Genomic DNA, 18,681 nt, shown 5'->3' with positions numbered 1-18,681 from the left:
TTAAGAAGTGGGAGGCACATATACAAACTGTCATAATTCCTATACTGTTCACCTGATTTGGATGTAAATACCCTCAAATAAAAGCTGACACTCTGCAGTTAAAGCATGTCTTGTTCGTTTCATTTGGAATCCATTGTGGTTGTGTATAGAGCCAAAAATGTTAGAATTGTGTCGATGTCCCAATATTTATGGACCTGACTGTAATTGCTTCTTTCCAGGTGGGTGGGATTTGTGCCTTTTCAAGTGCCCAATTGCATGTTTTTCTCAATATAGGAATGAGATCCTCTTTAAATGCTTTGTAAAATTCGGAGGTGAACCCGTCACTTCCTGGCGATTTGTTAGCTTTCAAGTTTCTTATGACATTTTCCAGTTCCTTTACTGTTATTTCAGAAACTAGTTGTTTATTTTGGGTGTCACTCATGGTAGGTAAATTGAGCGCTTCAAGAAATGTGTCTATTTGATCAGCTCCGACATCCACAGTTTTAGAAAAGAGTTGTTTATAGAAAGTTACAAAAATTGATTGAATCTTGTCCTGCTTACTTTCAAGTGTGTGAGTGAGTGTGTCTCTCTCTGTGTGCGTGACTTCCTGATAACAACTGTTTTTAACAACATCCTTGGTCATAAAAAGAGTAATCTCCCCCACACCCAATATATGGCTCAATTCCTGTATTGGTTCACCATGCACAACACAGGTGAGGCCATAAAAGGGCAGGAAGTTTACTAAACAACAAACAGAACCTTCACATGGGATGTGCCTGTAGTAAAACACCCTCCCCCACCTTCGACAGGCTGGGGAGGGGAACAAAGGAATGTCTTTGATCCTGCTGCTTGAACTAAGACTTACAAATTTAAGTAACACAGTGACAACATTTTACAATTTGACTCCAACAAGGGTGTCCAAGGTGTCCGGGTGAGTAGTGGTCCAGAGAGAGTCCAGCAGTCCTGGCAGGGAGGCACGCAGGAGAGGTGCCACAATGAAGGGAGTGAAACTAGATAGCTGAAAGCCAGCGTCCAGGCAGAGATGCATATTCTTCCAACTTGCAAACTGTGATGACTAGGCGGGTAACTATGACCGAAAGAAAACACTGTGAGTAGAAATACAAATGTTAAGGTATCTCAGAAGAGCTTGGTGGCCTAGCACTAGCGTGAGTTAGATGAAGATCTGGCAGAGGTCTGTTGTGAGTCCTGGTCTTCAATGCAGGTGACTTAACTGCATTCAGGTGTGACTGGAGTCTCTGCCTGAAGGTGGAGCCCAGCAGGGTGGAAAAACCCCGCACTCACCCGGACCATGACAGTATTATGTAAATATCAACAAGCATAGCATTATTGAGGCACTGCAAATTATTTAATTCCAACAATTATTACAGATATTATGCTGAGTCTTAATTGAACTATTATTTTTGACCAGGAAAATAATATAGATTCACAAAATGAACACTACATGAGGTATGTGGCATTGATGAGCAATGAACATATGGGGAAAAGTTACTGAAGCCAGGTTAAGAAGATTGGTGGTAATCAAGCAAATGTTTGTTAAACAAGAGCATGCCAAAGAATAGCACTTTAGATGGAATACTGGCTTTGTGATATTTGAGTGTTGAACGACAAATGTAGATAAGGTCAGGTGGGGTTACAGTGTGTCTTTAGGAAATAAACAAGCAATATAATAGGATACTAGGAGAGAAAATGTGAAGATGTGATGTAATATGTATTCCACCATCTGGCCGGGGTGGAGTTTGTATGCTCTCCCTGTGTTTGCGTGGGTTCTCTCTGGGTATTCCAGCTTCCTCCCACAGCCCAAAGACATGCATAGTAGGGTTAGGTTAACTGGTGATTCTAAATTGCCCATAGGTGTGACTGTGAATGCAAATGATTGCCTGTTTCTGTGTGATAACCCTGTGACACACTGGCAATCTGTTCAGGATTAACCCCGCCTCTCGTCCTATGGTAACTGGCATATACTCCAACTCCCCCGCAACCCTGATAAAGATTACCGAGAATGGATGGATGGAAAATTGGTACACCCAAAAAGAACAGAGATCAAACACACTGCTCTCAGGCACATCTTTTTATTGAAAGACTTGTTAATCTTTATTATGGAAAGGGAGCATCCAGTAAGACTATAGAATGTATTCATTAACCCTTTAGTAACAAACATCTATACTTTTTTTTTTGAGGAACAAGTTACAGGGGTTTAATGTGACAGCATTTTGGAATTTGCACTGCATTTTTTTTTATTTTGAAGACAAAATGTAGATAAGATTACCAGTGATAAAGTCAGATATACATAAAGTTAGTATATAGTGGTATCTTTTTTTGGGGGGGGGCGGGGGGGCAGTCAATTGCCATTACTTATATATTTTTATAACACAGGTTTGGGGTTAGATGATTTGCAGCTGATAAAACGGAACATGAAAAAGAAATTACCATCCTTTAAAAAAAACAATTTTCTTCTTTTTGTGCAATTTTTCAATCGTTTTATATTCTTCTTCTCCTGGATGGGCTCCTGTTTTTAATTTTTTGTTTCTGAGGATTTCAAAGTAATGGCTCCAGTTTCCCTCGCTGTCTGCTCCAAACCCAAAGACATTGACCTGAGGGAAAAAAATTGAAGTAAAGATTTAATATAAAACTTAAAGTAATGTTGCCACTAATTGCATTCAATTTATTCATTTACTGAAAAGTGTACTTTAAGAATGCAGACACCCCCGGTCTCTGCGGCCTGCTGGAGCGGGGGGGCTAGGAGGAGGAGTTGGCCGTCCGACTGGGGTCTGGTGTGTGGGGCCTCCCTGCTGCTGCGGAGTCGGGGCAGTCTGCTTCTCCCCACTGCAGGGAAAAGGGTAACACCACCTGGGTCTGGGTGCAGTTTCCCCCTCCAGGGGCAAGGGTACCTAGACCCGGTTCTTAGAGTACGCTTGGGGAGTGTGATTGTGTGTACAGCGTCTCTTTATGTCTGTCTCCACGTTGGTTGAGTGTGGAGTAATTGCCTATGAGAGCATGAGGGTGGGAATGGATGTTTGTATTTGAGTGTGCCTGTATGTCTGTGTCTATATGTCAGGTTGGGTATCAGACGTCACCTCTCTGGGGACATCTCAGGCCCTCCAAGGTTTGGAGGCCTATCTCCCCCCACCACTTCCCCTGCCGGTGGCAGACGCCCTCAGACATCGATGCGTTGGTGGTTCTTTGTGTCCGGGGGTGGGCGTCCGGGTACACACCGGCTCACTCCTTGGTGGCTGCTTATCCGGGCCTGGAACCTGGGGCTCGCTCGGGCCACTTCGGGGGTGGGGTGCCCTCGGCCTCTCGGCCTGGGGCTCGGTCACTCAGGCACAGCTGGCTGCCGGCGGAGCTCACGGGCACGTCACTGCAACCCCCCCTGGCTTCTGCTCCGCGGCTGCTGAGTGATCCCTCATCTGGGACTCTCCTCAGCTCTTTCTGGGACAGTGGCGCGGCTGCCCCTCTGTTGGTCTTCCTTGGTCTCTTGTGTTCTGGGGGCCTCTGGATGTCTGGAGTTTTGATCTCCTCCATACCTGCTTCATGCCCTGGAGGATGGGACTGTGGCCCCCCACACCCTCTAGCAGATCATTACATTAAGGAACCTTTTAAATACAAGCGCGCTCATGCTCACAGGTGTACACACAGGTGATCACACACACAAACTACACCCTTTTTGGCTCCTACCTCAAAGCACACTGTGCGCTGTCAATCTTACGTGCTGCACAATAATGTTTAATATTAAGTATTTAGTGTTATATTCCCATATATCATTGTGATGTTGTTTATTCTATTACTCTTGTTTTCTTCTGCTTGTTTTCTTTTTTCTTTCTCAACAGGTGATCCAGGTGATCGATATATGTATTTTTTGTCTGCTTATTTTGTTGGTTTTTGTTTTTTGCCCTTTATCCCCGTCCCTCTTCTCCGCTGTTTTTTTTTTTTGTTTGTTTTGTTTTGTTTTTTCCCCCCTCTTTCTTTCTCCCTTTTCTTTTCCCCTGTCCCGTATCTAGCAAGTAAAAAAAATAAAATAAAATAAAATAAAATAAACAATAAAAGGTAAATCAAATGGACCATTACGGCAAGGCTGGGATGGTCCATTTGGTAAAGTAAATCCGTTGGGCATCTTTCTTCGCCTTTAGACAATAATTCTGATGGCAAAAGAACCAAACGGGACAGGTTTAAAAAAAAAAAGAAAAAAAAAAAGAATGCAGTTAGTTATTGAATGAATGAATGAATCAATAAATAAGTATTAAAGTAAGGATGTATTTTTTTTTCATTTAATTGGTGAGTAAATCACCATATCATTATCATGATATTGAGGACATGGAGCATAATTTTCTCTTAGTAGCCTGTTTAAAGTTAATGAAAATCAGCCCATAGAGCACTTATGCATAAATGTTGTGGTGGCAGGGATTCTGCAACAGGAGTAAGGATGGGTAGTATCTTCACTGATAGTTTTAGCATTAACGAGGGCGCTCGCTGGAGTGAAGGCTCTTCTAATAATACAACAACCTAAGCACGCAACCAAGATAGCAAAAAAGTGGCTTTGTAAATATTCTTGAGTGGTAACCGGCGGAGGCCAGACTGGAACACGACTGATAATCATTGATAATTACTTGTCAATCCTGGGATCTCCTAAGGCCACTCGCCCAGTTTGAGGGTCAATGCCCCAAGTGCTCCAATTACCACTTCACTTCACCCTCAAGATCTTCCCAAGCTCCTTTCTCAGCCCTAGGTGTATCTCAGGCTTCTTGTGTTCCTTTTTCCCAAGGTTGCTATCACTAGGTATAACTAACCAATATGTTGTGTCCATCTTGCTGATGGACTCATGGATCTTTTCTATTTCATCCTGGTCAGTGGTTCTGACACTCGCTAGACCTTGGCCACCTTCCCTCTGCTTTGGACACAGTCTCAGGTTGCTGGGTTAAAGCTTTCCTAGTGGCCTCTTCATGGTTCCTATTTGCCTGTGGAATTCCCAGGTAGCTATCCTCAGTGTCTGCAACATTGCCTTCTGGTAGTGTGATTCCCTCAGTTCTGACTACTTTCCCTCTCTTTATTACTTCTGACAACTGTTCTTCAGTCTAAATGACATTCCACTGTCATTGCTGTACATCCTAGTGGTATACATAAGTGAATCGATGTCAACCCTGGCATTTTTTTTCTTCCTTGGGCATCTTGGCTTTCTCCCCTCCATCACTTATCTTTCCTGCTTGGCTTCTATGTCCCTGTGTAGTCTCATCTAACTTCTCAAACCACAGAGAGTCTCTCAGTCTTGTTCTTTAAAACCTAAAGAATTATGGATCATGTGTCTGGTGACACTCTCGATGGAGGACATTGAGGAAAATTTTCCCCTCCTCTTTCCTCATGTATTGTGTATTTCCATTGTTTTTTACCTCTGTGACCTATCTTCCCAATGTGTTTGTGTATTCTATGTATGGTCAGAAGCCCTTAAAAGGAACCCCGGCTATGAAGACATGTTTGCGCTAAAATATGTACTGTGCTTTCAATAACATATATGTCGTATTAAAATACGCCAAATGTTTTCCTTTTAAGAACATTTTTAACAGATTTACGAGTAGGCTGCCATTGTTATTTACTTGTCAATGCACTCTGGGTAGTGACGTCATATGGTTGCACCGCATCGAGTTCACAGTTAGCAGCGCACTGGAAATGTTTTCTGTTCAACCTTTCCAGTTTGAACCAGTGCAAACAGAGAGAGAGAATGAAAATAGTCAACCAGTAATTATTTTAGATGAAGATTAAAACAATCCATCACACGAGGACGCGAGAGTGAGGGAAAACTACTGGTGTCTATGCAAACAGCCCTGGCAAGCCACCTGAGAGGGTTCATCACCTCTGTGATACCCCTGTGAGGTACCGTTTGCCACATGGTCGACCACCAACCATGATGCCCTGCTGCCGGGGGCTCAGCCGAGTCCAAACAGCATCCTTCCTTGTGTCAGCTGGGGGCTCAGCCGAGCCCATCCAGCATCCTTCCTTGTGTCAGCTGGGGGCTCAGCTGAGCCCACCCAGCATCCTTCCTCGCCAGCTGGTGGCTCAGCTGAGCCAATTCAGCTACCTGTGGCCTCCACGCTGCCACCTGGACGTGAGCCCATCCAGCCACATTCCTAGTCAGCTGGAGGTCAAGGCAAATCAGTCCAGCTTCCACGCCACCACCTGTCTCCGCTGGGGGCTCAGGAGAGTCTGTCCAACTACTCAGGCCGCCACCAGCCCTGCCTCAGCCAGAGGTTATCGCACCGTCTGGTTCTGCCATGTCTGCCATGCCAGATACTACACCTGCCATCCTTGCCACGCCAGATGCAGCACCTGCTAAGCCACATCCAGCGTGTCATCCACCTGCCAAGCCACCCAAGGACCTTCAGTCTCGCCCATGTTAGCCACCGGCCGCCTGCCAAGCCCCATGAGAGGGTTCGTCACCCTGTTGGGCCCCTGTGAGGTACCATTGGTCACACGGTCGACCACCAACCATGCCACCTTGCCACTGCTGGCCCAGCGGTCGGCCTCCAGACCCCCATCGTCACTGGTCACTAATCACTGAGCTAGTCTCCTGGACTGTGTTTTATTTTGGACTCTCGTGCCCTGGTGTTGGACTCAAGCGTTTCAGTTTTTGCTGTCCTTTTGGTGCCTCTCTTTTTTCAGATGTGCCTTAGTTGCCTTTTGACCCTTTGTTTTGTGTGTTGCCAATAGTCTTAATAAACCACTCGCTTTTTGTTATGTTCAGTCTTGTCTCTCATTCATCTGCTTTTGGGTCCACTCCACAGCACGGTGGTCACCTGGCCTTGACATGCCCAGTATTTTGAAGGATTTTCTAAATGTTGTTCAGCAGACTTTCAATTCAAAATGCCGTTTCTTCAGCAATGGAGTATTGCATGGTAAAAATGCGAACAGGCCATGGTGGGTTATTGTTGTTTTTGAAACAATTGTACCTGCTGATTCCATTCTGTAGCTCTCCACAAGTGGTCCTTGACTCTTGGACAACTTTTCTGATCATTCTTTTCACTCCTGTCTGAAATCCTGTGGGGAGCACCTGGTTGTGGTAGGTTTATGGTGAAATGATGTTCTTTCCACTTCCAGATCATGGCCCCCCAGCCAACATTTATATGTGGGGCCCATATGGTTTGGAAATGGGCTGAAAAATGGGCCCCATATAGGATTGTCCGCGGGTTCCGTAATGGCCCCATATTAAATGCCCATCTCGGTGTTATATTGGTAAAATCTGGGAACTAAATGTGCCCCAAATGGGCAAAGTACACAGAAACCCACCCGGGCCCCATCTTTCAAGTTTTTGTGGGTACCATGTGGGTACCACAAAGGCTAAAAAGTGGGTTTTAAGTGGGATTGTCCGCGGGTTCCATAATGGCCCCATTTTATAAGCCCATCTCGGTGTTATATTGGTAAAATCTGGGAACTAAATGTGCCCCAAATGGGCAAAGTACACAGAAACCCACCCGGGCCCCATCTTTCAAGTTTTTGTGGGTACCATGTGGGTACCACAAAGGCTAAAAAGTGGGTTTTAAGTGGGATTGTCCGCGGGTTCCATAATGGCCCCATTTTATAAGCCCATCTCGGTGTTATATTGGTAAAATCTGGGAACTAAATGTGCCCCAACTGGGCAAAGTACACAGAAACCCACCTGGGCCCCATCTTTCAAGTTTTTGTGGGTACCATGTGGGTACCACAAAGGCTAAAAAGTGGGTTTTAAGTGGGATTGTCCGCGGGTTCCATAATGGCCCCATTTTATAAGCCCATCTCGGTGTTATATTGGTAAAATCTGGGAACTAAATGTGCCCCAACTGGGCAAAGTACACAGAAACCCACCTGGGCCCCATCTTTCAAGTTTTTGTGGGTACCATGTGGGTACCACAAAGGCTAAAAAGTGGGTTTTAAGTGGGATTGTCCGCGGGTTCCATAATGGCCCCATATTAAATGCCCATCTCGGTGTTATATTGGTAAAATCTGGGAACTAAATGTGCCCCAACTGGGCAAAGTACACAGAAACCCACCTGGGCCCCATCTTTCAAGTTTTTGTGGGTACCATGTGGGTACCACAAAGGCTAAAAAGTGGGTTTTAAGTGGGATTGTCCGCGGGTTCCATAATGGCCCCATATTAAATGCCCATCTCTGTGTTATATTGGTAAAATCTGGGAACTAAATGTGCCCCAACTGGGCAAAGTACACAGAAACCCACCTGGGCCCCATCTTTCAAGTTTTTGTGGGTACCATGTGGGTACCACAAAGGCTAAAAAGTGGGTTTTAAGTGGGATTGTCCGCGGGTTCCATAATGGCCCCATTTTATAAGCCCATCTCGGTGTTATATTGGTAAAATCTGGGAACTAAATGTGCCCCAACTGGGCAAAGTACACAGAAACCCACCTGGGCCCCATCTTTCAAGTTTTTGTGGGTACCATGTGGGTACCACAAAGGCTAAAAAGTGGGTTTCAAGTGGGATTGTCCGCGGGTTCCATAATGGCCCCATATTAAATGCCCATCTCGGTGTTATATTGGTAAAATCTGGGAACTAAATGTGCCCCAACTGGGCAAAGTACACAGAAACCCACCCGGGCCCCATTTTTCAAGTTCTTAGTGGGTACAACATGAGGAAAACATGAGCTAAAAAGTTGGAATGGCATTATCAGTGGGTTCTGTAGTTGCATCTTACTTCTAGTTTGAATTGGCTAATTTCTGGCACTGAATGGGCCCCATGTAGTAAAACAGTCACAAAATCAATTTTTCAGACGGCTAATATGGGTTCTGTGACACAAAGACACCAAATATATTAAAGCTGACCGCAAACAAAAACTAGTTTGTAAATAAAACCATTTCAAAAATCACGAGGGTACACAAAACAACAGTTTTCACATTTATTTTGTCCAACAACTGTGATTTTACGTAACTGTATTCCAAAGTGCGTAAACTTTAAAAAAAAACTAGAAATGTCAAACTACATCAAAATTCCTTAGATATTCAGAACTGTTGCAACAGTGAGAAAAAGTCAGATGGAAAACTCAAAAGCTTATCTTGAATCAGCAGGGTTTCTTTTTTGTTTTTTTACAGAGCCGTAAGTCTATTTTGTACCCTTGCAGCCCTCGGTCCTCCTCTGTCTTTAGCTCCAGTGAACCACTTGGACAGAGCCTTCTCTGCTTCTTGCAAGTTGACTTCTGATGTTAAATAATTCTTCTTCAGTGCCTCTGCAAATGAAGAAGAAAAATGGGCAAGCCAAAGTAAAGTTAATCTTAGTTTACTTAATTTGGTGATGATTTGCAAAGAACAATGTTTATTTCACTTTATTGCCTCAATAAAATATATATAAATTGCATGATAACCAATCTCAGTTACACTTTCAAATACTTTATTAAAAAAGTTTAGTTTTCTAAAGTTCAAATGTCTCAAGTGAAACTAACTTACCATACACAACATTAAAAAGACGCAAATCTCTGAACTTTTTTTTCCCATGTCGGCCAAGCATACTGTACTCCACAGCCAGCTCAGGTGATATGAGGAATTTCATCATCCTTCTTGTGGCATCGTCTACACTTGTTCCCCCTGTATCTGCTACCATGGCAACCTGAGGGGAACATACAAAAAGGACAGATTAGATACTAGCATCTGGTTAGGATGCCTCCCTGGTGAGGTGTTTTGGGCACGTCCCACCAGGAAGAGACCCAGAACAACCAGGACATGCTGGAGGGACAATGTTTTTCGGCTGGCCTGGGAATGCCTTGGGCCAAGTGCCTGGAGAGAGCGAAGTCTGGGCCTCTCTACTTAGTACCGGATTGGGTCGAGTGGCAGCAGCCTAAGCTTAAGATAATGGACCGGAATGGAGGATAAATGGACGCTTTACATATTGCTTAATGTTTACTGTGTTGTGATAACAAAAAAACATATGGTAGTAAACACAAGCTAAACTAAAAAAATTAATTGCGGTTCCTTAACCCTTTATCCCCAATAATGTTACGCAGGATAACCGGAATTATATATTGTTTTAGCTGTAAAAGTGTCATGAAATCAGCTGTGAGTGTGTGTGCTTTTGTCCCTTTTTTTCAGTATTACTACTACTTTACACATCTGGTAGGTTTTTTCCTCTACTGTATACTATATGAATGTAATCAAGGATTAATAACAGGAAAAAAAAAGAAATTGAAATTTTGCCATTTTTACTGAAGGCAATCAAAATGTACATGAATAAAATATTTAAATTAGTCAATTCAAATTAATAACTCTAAAACACTGAATAAAATCAAGTATTTGACCCTATGGTTTATTTCCGGACATCTCTTTTCTTCTAAAAGTCCAGGCTTGACGAGACAGGTTTTTCCAAACCTGTCGCTGGCGACTTTTTGGGGGCTAAAGGGTTAAAATAAATAGGAATTGGCCAAAATTTGTATAAACTATCGTAGCAGAACAAAAGTGAAAAAAAAAATCTTTATCTGTTATCAGAATCAAATATTTGATTAGAATAAAAAATTTAACTTTCTGGAAGATTTCTCGTTACATCTGTCATAAAAGTAACAACATCTCAGAAAAGAAACATGATAGCAACAGAAAAATATGATAGCAGTGTGATGTGATGGTCCCTGGCCAGATTTTTACACATATTATAAGCCCTGTGACACAAAAACCACTGAACTCTGACACGCACAGACTGTTTTCCTTCGTGGTAATGAAGAAAAATGCTGGTCTGGTATGTAAAAGGGAATTTATTCTTCCAGGACCTGAAGCTCCGTAATGCAGCCCTCCAACAGCCAAACCTATCTGTTCTCTGATTGTCTTGATGCATGATCAATCATCCAGGTAAGTAAATCTCCAAAAGTTGATTCTGTTCATCTGGACGTAGCGCTTTCAGCATTTTCTCCCACTGAAAACGCTAAGTCCAGATGAACAGAATCAACTTCTGGAGATGTTCTCTGATTGGATTGTTTAATTGGTGATTGACATGAAATTGACCAATCAGCTGAAAGGAAGAAAAATAGGGTCAAAATTTGGATGTGTAAGTATAAATCCACACACAGCCAGGAAAGCCGAGCGCAGAGTTGTTTGTAGCACCAATTCAGCCAGAGTGGAGCCAGATGGATTTTCCATCCATCCACACTGTAAAGTCTATAGACCAGCAAGTGATAAATTAACAGTGTTGTTGGTATTTTCTAAAACAGTTGTATGCAATAGGAATTGCTGTTTATAGTCCTCCTGTATATCTGCATGTTGCCTCCCAATTAAAACCTGTGATAATGGAGATTCAAATTCATGTCATACCTATACCAACAGTTATCAAGTATCCGGATCGACCTTTACTGATGTGCTTAAAGAAAAAATTGTTATTTCCATGTATTTTCCTGTTCTGCCTTCAATTTTGAGGACTTCCCCCCACATTTCTAGTTGTGACAGTGCACTACAACAAAATAATCTGCTGTGATTTACATTTGTTGAATGAGCAATTTTGTAAAATAGTATATTTTTTATAGCTGTCGAAATTAACGCGTTAATTGCGATAATTAAATTTTGGAATTAATTACGTTAGAATATTTAACTATTTAGCGCAACACGCAGAAAAGTCGCTCCCATAATTCCACTTGATTTGTTTACCGCGCCACTGAAAATGGAGAAGCAGGAACAGGATGGCCTTCTGGATGGGGAATTTAAATACAAGAAGAACATAGATGGGACAATAAACAAACGCGTTGTAATTTGCACTCACTGTAGTAAAGAGTTTCAATTTCACCGTTCAAATTCGACCTTAAAATACCACCTTAATGCCAAACACGCGTTTGTCGGGGCAGCAGCTTCACCCGGCCTGCGTCAGACCACTCTTAGTGAACGCAGGCCACTCGGTAAGTCTTCTTTGGACAAACTGACCGACAATATAGCCAAATGGATAGCAAAGGACTGTAGACCGCTAAGCATTGTGGAGGACAAGGGCTTTGCGGATGTTTTAAAGGTTGCATCTCAGGACGCGTCCTACAAGCCCCCAGCGAGAAGCACAATAACAATTCGAATCCACGAACTGTATGAAACGGAGAAAAAGAAAAAAGAAGAGGCTTTAGTTCACACAGAATGCGTGGCTCTGACAGGAGACCACTGGACATCATTGAGTAATGACAATTACCTGGGAGTTACTGCGCATTTAATCACTGAAGCCTGGGGTCTGACATCCTTTGCGCTGACTATAATGAAAACGGAAGAGCGGCACTTTGCGGAGGCTTGTGCAGAGCAGTTCCAGACTGTTGCTCGCAGGTGGAGAATTGAGGAGAAGGTGACAACAGTAGGCACGGACAGTGCGCGCAATATGATCGCCGCGGCTTGCATCATGCCATTCAATCACATGCCGTGTACCGCGCACATTCTACAGAGATGCATCACAGTGAGTCTCGCAGACAGTGGCTTTGTCACTGCGCTGGCCAAATGCCGCAAAATTGTTGGCCATTTTAAGCACAGCCCAGCAAACACAGCAGAGCTGAACGCAGAGCAGGTGTCACTGGGGCGCAAGCAGGAGCCGTTGGCCCAGGACGTGCCTACGCGCTGGAACTCCACGCTGGAGATGGTGAAGCGCTTGATCCGCAACCAAACTGCAGTAACCGCGACTCTGGATAAACAAAAGCATAAACTTGTCCTCCTGACGCCTCCAGAGTGGGACAAACTCCAGAGACTGGAGACACTTCTAGAGCCCTGCAGGTGAGCCTGTCATTGTGACCATAATTGTAGGTTTAGATTAAATGTATCAAACATACATCTTAAATCAGTTTTGTTATTATGAAAATGTCTTATTTAAAAAATAAATGAAATCAAATATTTTATTAATATTACCTAGTATTAAAAAGCTTTTTTTAATTTGCTGTCTTATCTGTGTGTGTGTGTGTGTATGTGTGTGTGTGTATTCCACTGCAGATATGTGACTGAACTGCTGGGAGGAGAGGCCTACGTCTCCTGCTCTGTAGTTCTACCAGCCTTCTGCCACCTGCGCCGTGTCATGGAAGTAACTGATGAGGACCCTGCATATGTGGTGAGGTTTAAAGAGAAGTTTAAGGAAGACCTTGCTTCCCGCCAGGAACATACCAACTATGCATGGCTCCAGATCGCAACTGCACTGGACCCACGTTTTAAAGACCTACGCAGTGTGCCCAAGACCGACAGAGAAGCAGTGTGGACCACACTGGCAGGCATGCTGCATGAAGACTCTCCTAGAAGATCACACACTGCAGAAGAAGGTCCAGCCAAGAAGAGGCTGAGCCTGCTGCAGATGGACTCTGACTCTGAGTCAGAGGAGGAGGTACAGCAGGACAGAGCCATACAGCGCTACAGAGCAGAGCCCTGCACTGCCTTAGAGGACTGTCCCTTACAGTGGTGGGCAGCTCATGCAGGAGCCCACAGCCAGCTGGCCCGCCTTGCTCGCAGATACCTGGCCACTCCTGCCTCCACAGTGCCCTGTGAGAGGCTGTTCTCTGTAGCAGGGCACATTGTGAACAAGAAGAGGTCTGCTCTGCACTCAGAGAACGTGGACAAGTTGGTTTGTCTCAGCAACTGGCTGAAGGATGAGTAGACCAGAGGACCGTGTGTTTAGAGCTTGTTCTATGGTTGAATGTGATTTAAACAATACTTTTCACTGTTGTTCATATTTTTTTGCACTAATCTACCTTACCCAAAAGGATGATTGGAGATTTTTTCTATTTTGCCTGTTGAATTAGGCCTATGTTCTGTGAACTTGAAGATGTATATGGATAAAACAATGTGCTAGATTTAAACGGGTGGAAAACATTCAGTAAAAATCCCTCACAATTATTTGAAGCCCTGTTCTGCTTGTACTGCTTGTACTCACAATTAATAATAAATAAAACAAACAAGTGTGTTAAAAACCACTATCTGTCCCGATTTTTACACATATATACACATATACACATATATTTCGAGTTGCGATTAATCAATTTTTAGGCTGTGATTAATTCGCTTCCAGCACAACACCCAGCCTACGTCAGACCACGCTGAGTGAACGCAGGCCACTCAGCGTGGTCTTAGCATTAAATAACACTAACAAGTGTGTAAAAATCCGCTATCTGTCCGTATGTTTGCACACATTTTGGTCATATTTCGAGTTGCGATTAATCATGATTAATTAATTTTTAGGCTGTGATTAATCTGATTAAAAATTTTAATCATTTGACAGCCCTAATATTTTTGTATGCACAGTTTACAAATCTGTCCTGTACAGCATGGACTGATTGCATGCTAAAAAGTTGTTGCTTAAAAATAAAACAATAAATTTTTAATTAATTAATTAATTAATTAATTAACATCAGCACAAAGCCTTGTTATTAATTAGATGTACAATTTCTATAGAAGATAAAAAAACTCAGTTCATTTTTGATCATATCAATACCAGCATATTACACAACTAGTGATGGGATTTCTGGCTCTTTTTAGAGAACCGGCTCTTTCGGCTCCGAACCGGCTCTTCAGGTTGTTTTGTTGCTTTAATTAATTTACTATTAACAACAATATAAAATTATGCACAAAAGGAATTACTAATGTAAAAAAAGAAATGTGGTTGTATTTTTATATGTTTATATATAAATATATATGGTGGCCCCTAGAGACAAAGCATGTACAAATCCTAAAACACATTTCTAGCGTTAACTGAACTTCCAAAACAGAGCTACCTAGATAACTTAAATTACGCAATTGAAAGCATATGTGTATTATTTGTGTATTTATACACAAGCACTCATATATATTCAAATAATTCCAAAAACTGTTCATTTACCTGTTACTACCACACACCAAATCCGGTCGTTGGTACTTCCTGGCTTGTGTAGCCACTAGGTAACAAAAGCTCAACACTGTGCCTAGCATCCTGGAGCACTTCTGTTGTGTTTTGTATGTGCTTCGGAGTTTGTACGTGCTTTGTCTCTAGTGGGCACCGTAAATATACTTTTTTTTTATTCTCTCCACATAAAATGTAATAAATAAATCATATAATACAAAAAACAACTATTTACATTTCAACTTTTAACTATTTAAATTTTCAGCTTTTTCCTTTTAAACAAATTTAAAGTGAAACAACACAAAACACTGCAAACCACAACACAATTAAATATAAATTAAAATATGAAAACAAAAAGAAGATGCACATTCTCTGTCATATAGGCCTGCATGAATAAACTTTCTGAATCCTTTATCATCCGCAATTGAAAATAGTTGTGGATGATTACTATACCTTTCTAATGTGACATTGTTGTCCCTGGCTCTCTTTCTCTCTCTCTCCCTCCTGCTCTGTTACTGTGCTACTGCAAGTGTAACTACCGCCCCTCCCCCTTCTTCCCAGCGCAAAGCACAAGGCTCGTGTGCGGAGTGAAGCGGAAAAAAAGTGCGAGAGAGAGAGAGAGAAAAAAAAAACACGCTCGCGTCGTTCACTTCAAAGAGTCGGCTCTAAGAGCTGTTTCGTTTCGACCAACACATCACCAACAACCATGATGAAAAACGCTCATCTGCTTCCATCACGATCAGCTGATTAACATTGAGCTGCTGCAGTCAACACCATCAAACTAACTTAGTGTTTAATGTTATGTTATTTAATGCTTTTATTTTTAAATCTTTATCAGAGCTTAAAGACTGTAGATGTTCACACCTGGTGTTAGAAAACCGAGCTCACAGCAAATTTAAATTTTTATTGGTTACCGTGTTTATTACCACTTTTATCAGGCATGTACTTCCTATAAAATATAGATTTGATAAGTTACCGGTTTATTGAAATCAGCTAGTGAACACATCGATCACTTTATTGAACTACACGCCTTGCACTCTTGTGAGCTCTGGTTACTAACAGCAGGTGTGAATGTTTGGAGTCCAAAACGCAGATAAAGAGTAGAATAACAAGGCAATGTAAAATCAGTTTAATGCAGTTTGCAGTAGCAGCTCAGATGGAAATCAGCCAATTGTGAGGAGAGCAGAAGACCAAAACTGTCAGAGTTGTGGGACAAGTGAAGAGAACACTGTTGGCATTATTGTTAGCATAAAAGATGGAAATTTAAATAAATGTTAAATTTTAAAATTGATCATTGCCTCCTGTGCCTAAATATATATACATACATATATATATATATATATATATATACTGAATACCAGTAAAAAAAAAAAAAATGAAGTAATGCACTCCTTTCAAGGATGCCCCAAAGACCACCACTTTTCAAAAACAATAATAATCATAAGTAATACAAATAATATGAAAGTTACTTACATGCCAAAGATGGTGCTTGTGATCTTGAAGAATCTAAACGTGATAAGGAAATGAAAGAAAGTGCATGAGAAAAAAAAATACAAACATTTTCGTTTTTTCCCAGGATAATTCAATATAAAAGATTCTCTTACTAATGCACAAAATGAACAGTGTAATTAGAAGTTTGAAAGGCACTGCATGTGTTTATATGGTAAACTGACTAATTCAAGCAGCAAACACTAGCAGTGCAAAAATATATCTAACTAGCTGACAGACTTTAAAGTCACAGGAAGATATATCAAAATGGTGACTTATGCCAGAACAAATGACTTGACAGACATAAATCCTAAATTCCTTTAAGTAAAAAATTGGTGACATAGTAATAAGTGGTCCCTAGTGGTTTTCAAATTATTACATGGTTTGTTAATTTTTTATTAAATTATTAAGAAGCCAGATGACTTCAAAACATTTCCAAATTACTATAAAGCACTATCCAAACTTCAAAACAAGTGGCAAAATCTCCAAATTAAAAGTACTCGCAAACTATAAAAATTTGATTATACTTAAAAATATGCAAAAACTAATTTAGTGGATTTTTTACCTGCTCAAGAATACATTAAACATGCAATATTTAACTGAAAAGAACAAAATTTGTGTACTTTTAGAAAGGATTATTAAATATTTGGGGATACTAGCCATAAAGAGGGTCTCATACATTTACGGGCATCTAATTTCCTGGATTTAATGGTTTAAAAGTTTAATAGGTCTTTGAACTTGATAATAAAATTGAGTCCATTATTAGCAAAAAGAATAAAAAAAGAGCAAAAAAATGCTTAATGTATAATAATTGTTTTAAACTTAAGCTTTGTAATTGTAGCAGATTTCATTATGTCTGTAATTTTTTATTTAGCCCCGCAGTAGTAAAAGCCATCAATGGGAGTTAGATTTATTACTAGTATTTTACACAGCATTCAGCTATAGTAACATGTTCTGCATTTTCCTACTTCACCATCTGATCTGAACAGCTGCACTCTCTTAATTAATTAATTAATAACCTAACATTTCTCAGTAACAACTAACTAGATAGAACAGCACAGTATCTAAGAGAGTGATCAGACAGTGTTTGAGCTAAAGAAGCTGTGTGTTTCTTTTGGGGGCTTTTTGCACACTGATCCACCAGGGGCTTTCCTATAGTACAATGCATATCTGGTAAAATTACCGTAAACGTGACCAGTAGGTTCATGTTCAGATCAGAAAACTGTTTCAGCTGCAGGCATCTACTCCTGTAATTTAAACAATCACCTCATACACCTCATCTTTTACACCCCTATAAGGTGAGCTTGCTACACTGCACATGAATATTACCTAACATGGTATGACTAGCTCATGTTCAAACATTTAAGATACTGTTCAGCCATTTTGTTTACTGGGTAGTGCATAATGGCCGAGTTAGCTGAGCGGGAATCCACTAAAGCCAAAAAAATAATATATTTTTTTTTAATTAATTACAAAAACCTTATAGGAAAACATAAGAAACAGTTGCAGAAGCACAGGAAAAAAAACTGCCGTGTACGTTATAGTATGTAAATTCAAAAACTGTATAGAGAGAATGGCGCAATGAAAACAGAATAAGATAAGATGAATTTTTTCGAGTAGAATATAGGCAGTAAGAGTTTTGTAATTAACTTTAAATTATGTTTGCCAAAGACAATGCAGTAAATTAACCCAGTTCTACCTGCTAGCTAAAGATGTTATGCTTCTCCCCCTATTACCGTTTGACTATAGAAAGTTACTAAAATAACCATTGATGAAAACTTAGAAAACTTTAAGTATTTACCTTTGTCATAGTTTTCGATTCTTTGGTATCCTTTTGTCTTCCACATTCTCAAACACCAGGGAGAGAAAAGGCCGCAACTGACGAAAGACCGCGAAGACTAGACGCTAGGCGGTGCAATCTGCTCCTCCCTCTTTTTAAACGAGCCAATAGGAGCTGCTCACATTAAAAACAACTTTATTTAAAAAGTCATTTTACACCTGATACAAAAATTTTAAAAGTCAAACAATGCACAAGTTTAAAAGAACAATTTTATTTTAAAAAGTTATTTAAGCATAGGGATGGTTAATATGTTTAAAAAAATAATATATAATATTTATCAAATAATTGTCACCCAAATCAACATCATAATAAAAATATAATTAATAAAATATAATGATAAGAAGAACAATAACAGTTTACCTAAAAGCTCTTCTAACATTAGACTGCTTTTGTAAAGTTTCAATAGTGTCAATACACCATAAGGACAAGGGAGTTTCACAGTTGAAGTGTGACTGCTTGAAAGACCCCATTCCCTCTCCTTTCCAGTAGTTCAAAGAAAATATAAATTATTTCTGGTTATATAATTTGAGGTCACAAGTTTGAAGAGTAACATTTTAACAGATCGGTAATATACTTCAGGAGCTTTACTGGATCT

The 18,681-nt window shown here is 40.9% G+C and overlaps 2 protein-coding genes across 2 annotated transcripts in view; one reads left to right on the top strand and one right to left on the bottom strand.

Annotated features, from left to right (window-relative positions):
• Positions 1 to 2,423: 2,423 nt before the first annotated feature.
• Positions 2,424 to 18,681, bottom strand: part of LOC135933171 (CMP-N-acetylneuraminate-beta-galactosamide-alpha-2,3-sialyltransferase 1-like) — a 57,771-nt gene continuing 41,513 nt past the window's right edge. The window contains exon 9 of the mRNA XM_065471156.1: positions 2,424 to 2,591. Coding sequence (XP_065327228.1) covers positions 2,424 to 2,591 — 168 coding nt within the window. The remainder of the gene's footprint in view (positions 2,592 to 18,681) is intronic.
• On the top strand, positions 11,603 to 14,082 carry LOC135932542 (E3 SUMO-protein ligase ZBED1-like). The gene is made up of 2 exons (XM_065470020.1): positions 11,603 to 12,675; positions 12,889 to 14,082. Exons 1-2 carry the CDS (start codon positions 11,603 to 11,605, stop codon positions 13,538 to 13,540), a joined length of 1,725 nt encoding a protein of 574 aa, XP_065326092.1. The 3' UTR covers positions 13,541 to 14,082.

The sequence above is a fragment of the Pelmatolapia mariae genome, linkage group LG22, assembly GCF_036321145.2.
Source record: "Pelmatolapia mariae isolate MD_Pm_ZW linkage group LG22, Pm_UMD_F_2, whole genome shotgun sequence".
NCBI classification, from domain to species: Eukaryota; Metazoa; Chordata; class Actinopteri; order Cichliformes; family Cichlidae; genus Pelmatolapia; species Pelmatolapia mariae.
This window is presented reverse-complemented; position numbering and strand designations above follow the sequence as displayed.

Bases quoted from the DNA above. Each gene is read 5' to 3' on its own strand.
- LOC135932542 (XM_065470020.1), top strand. From the start codon at position 11,603: ATGGAGAAGCAGGAACAGGATGGCCTTCTGGATGGGGAATTTAAATAC. The intron at 12,676-12,888 runs GTGAGCCTGTCA...ATTCCACTGCAG, and splicing joins ACACTTCTAGAGCCCTGCAG to ATATGTGACTGAACTGCTGG.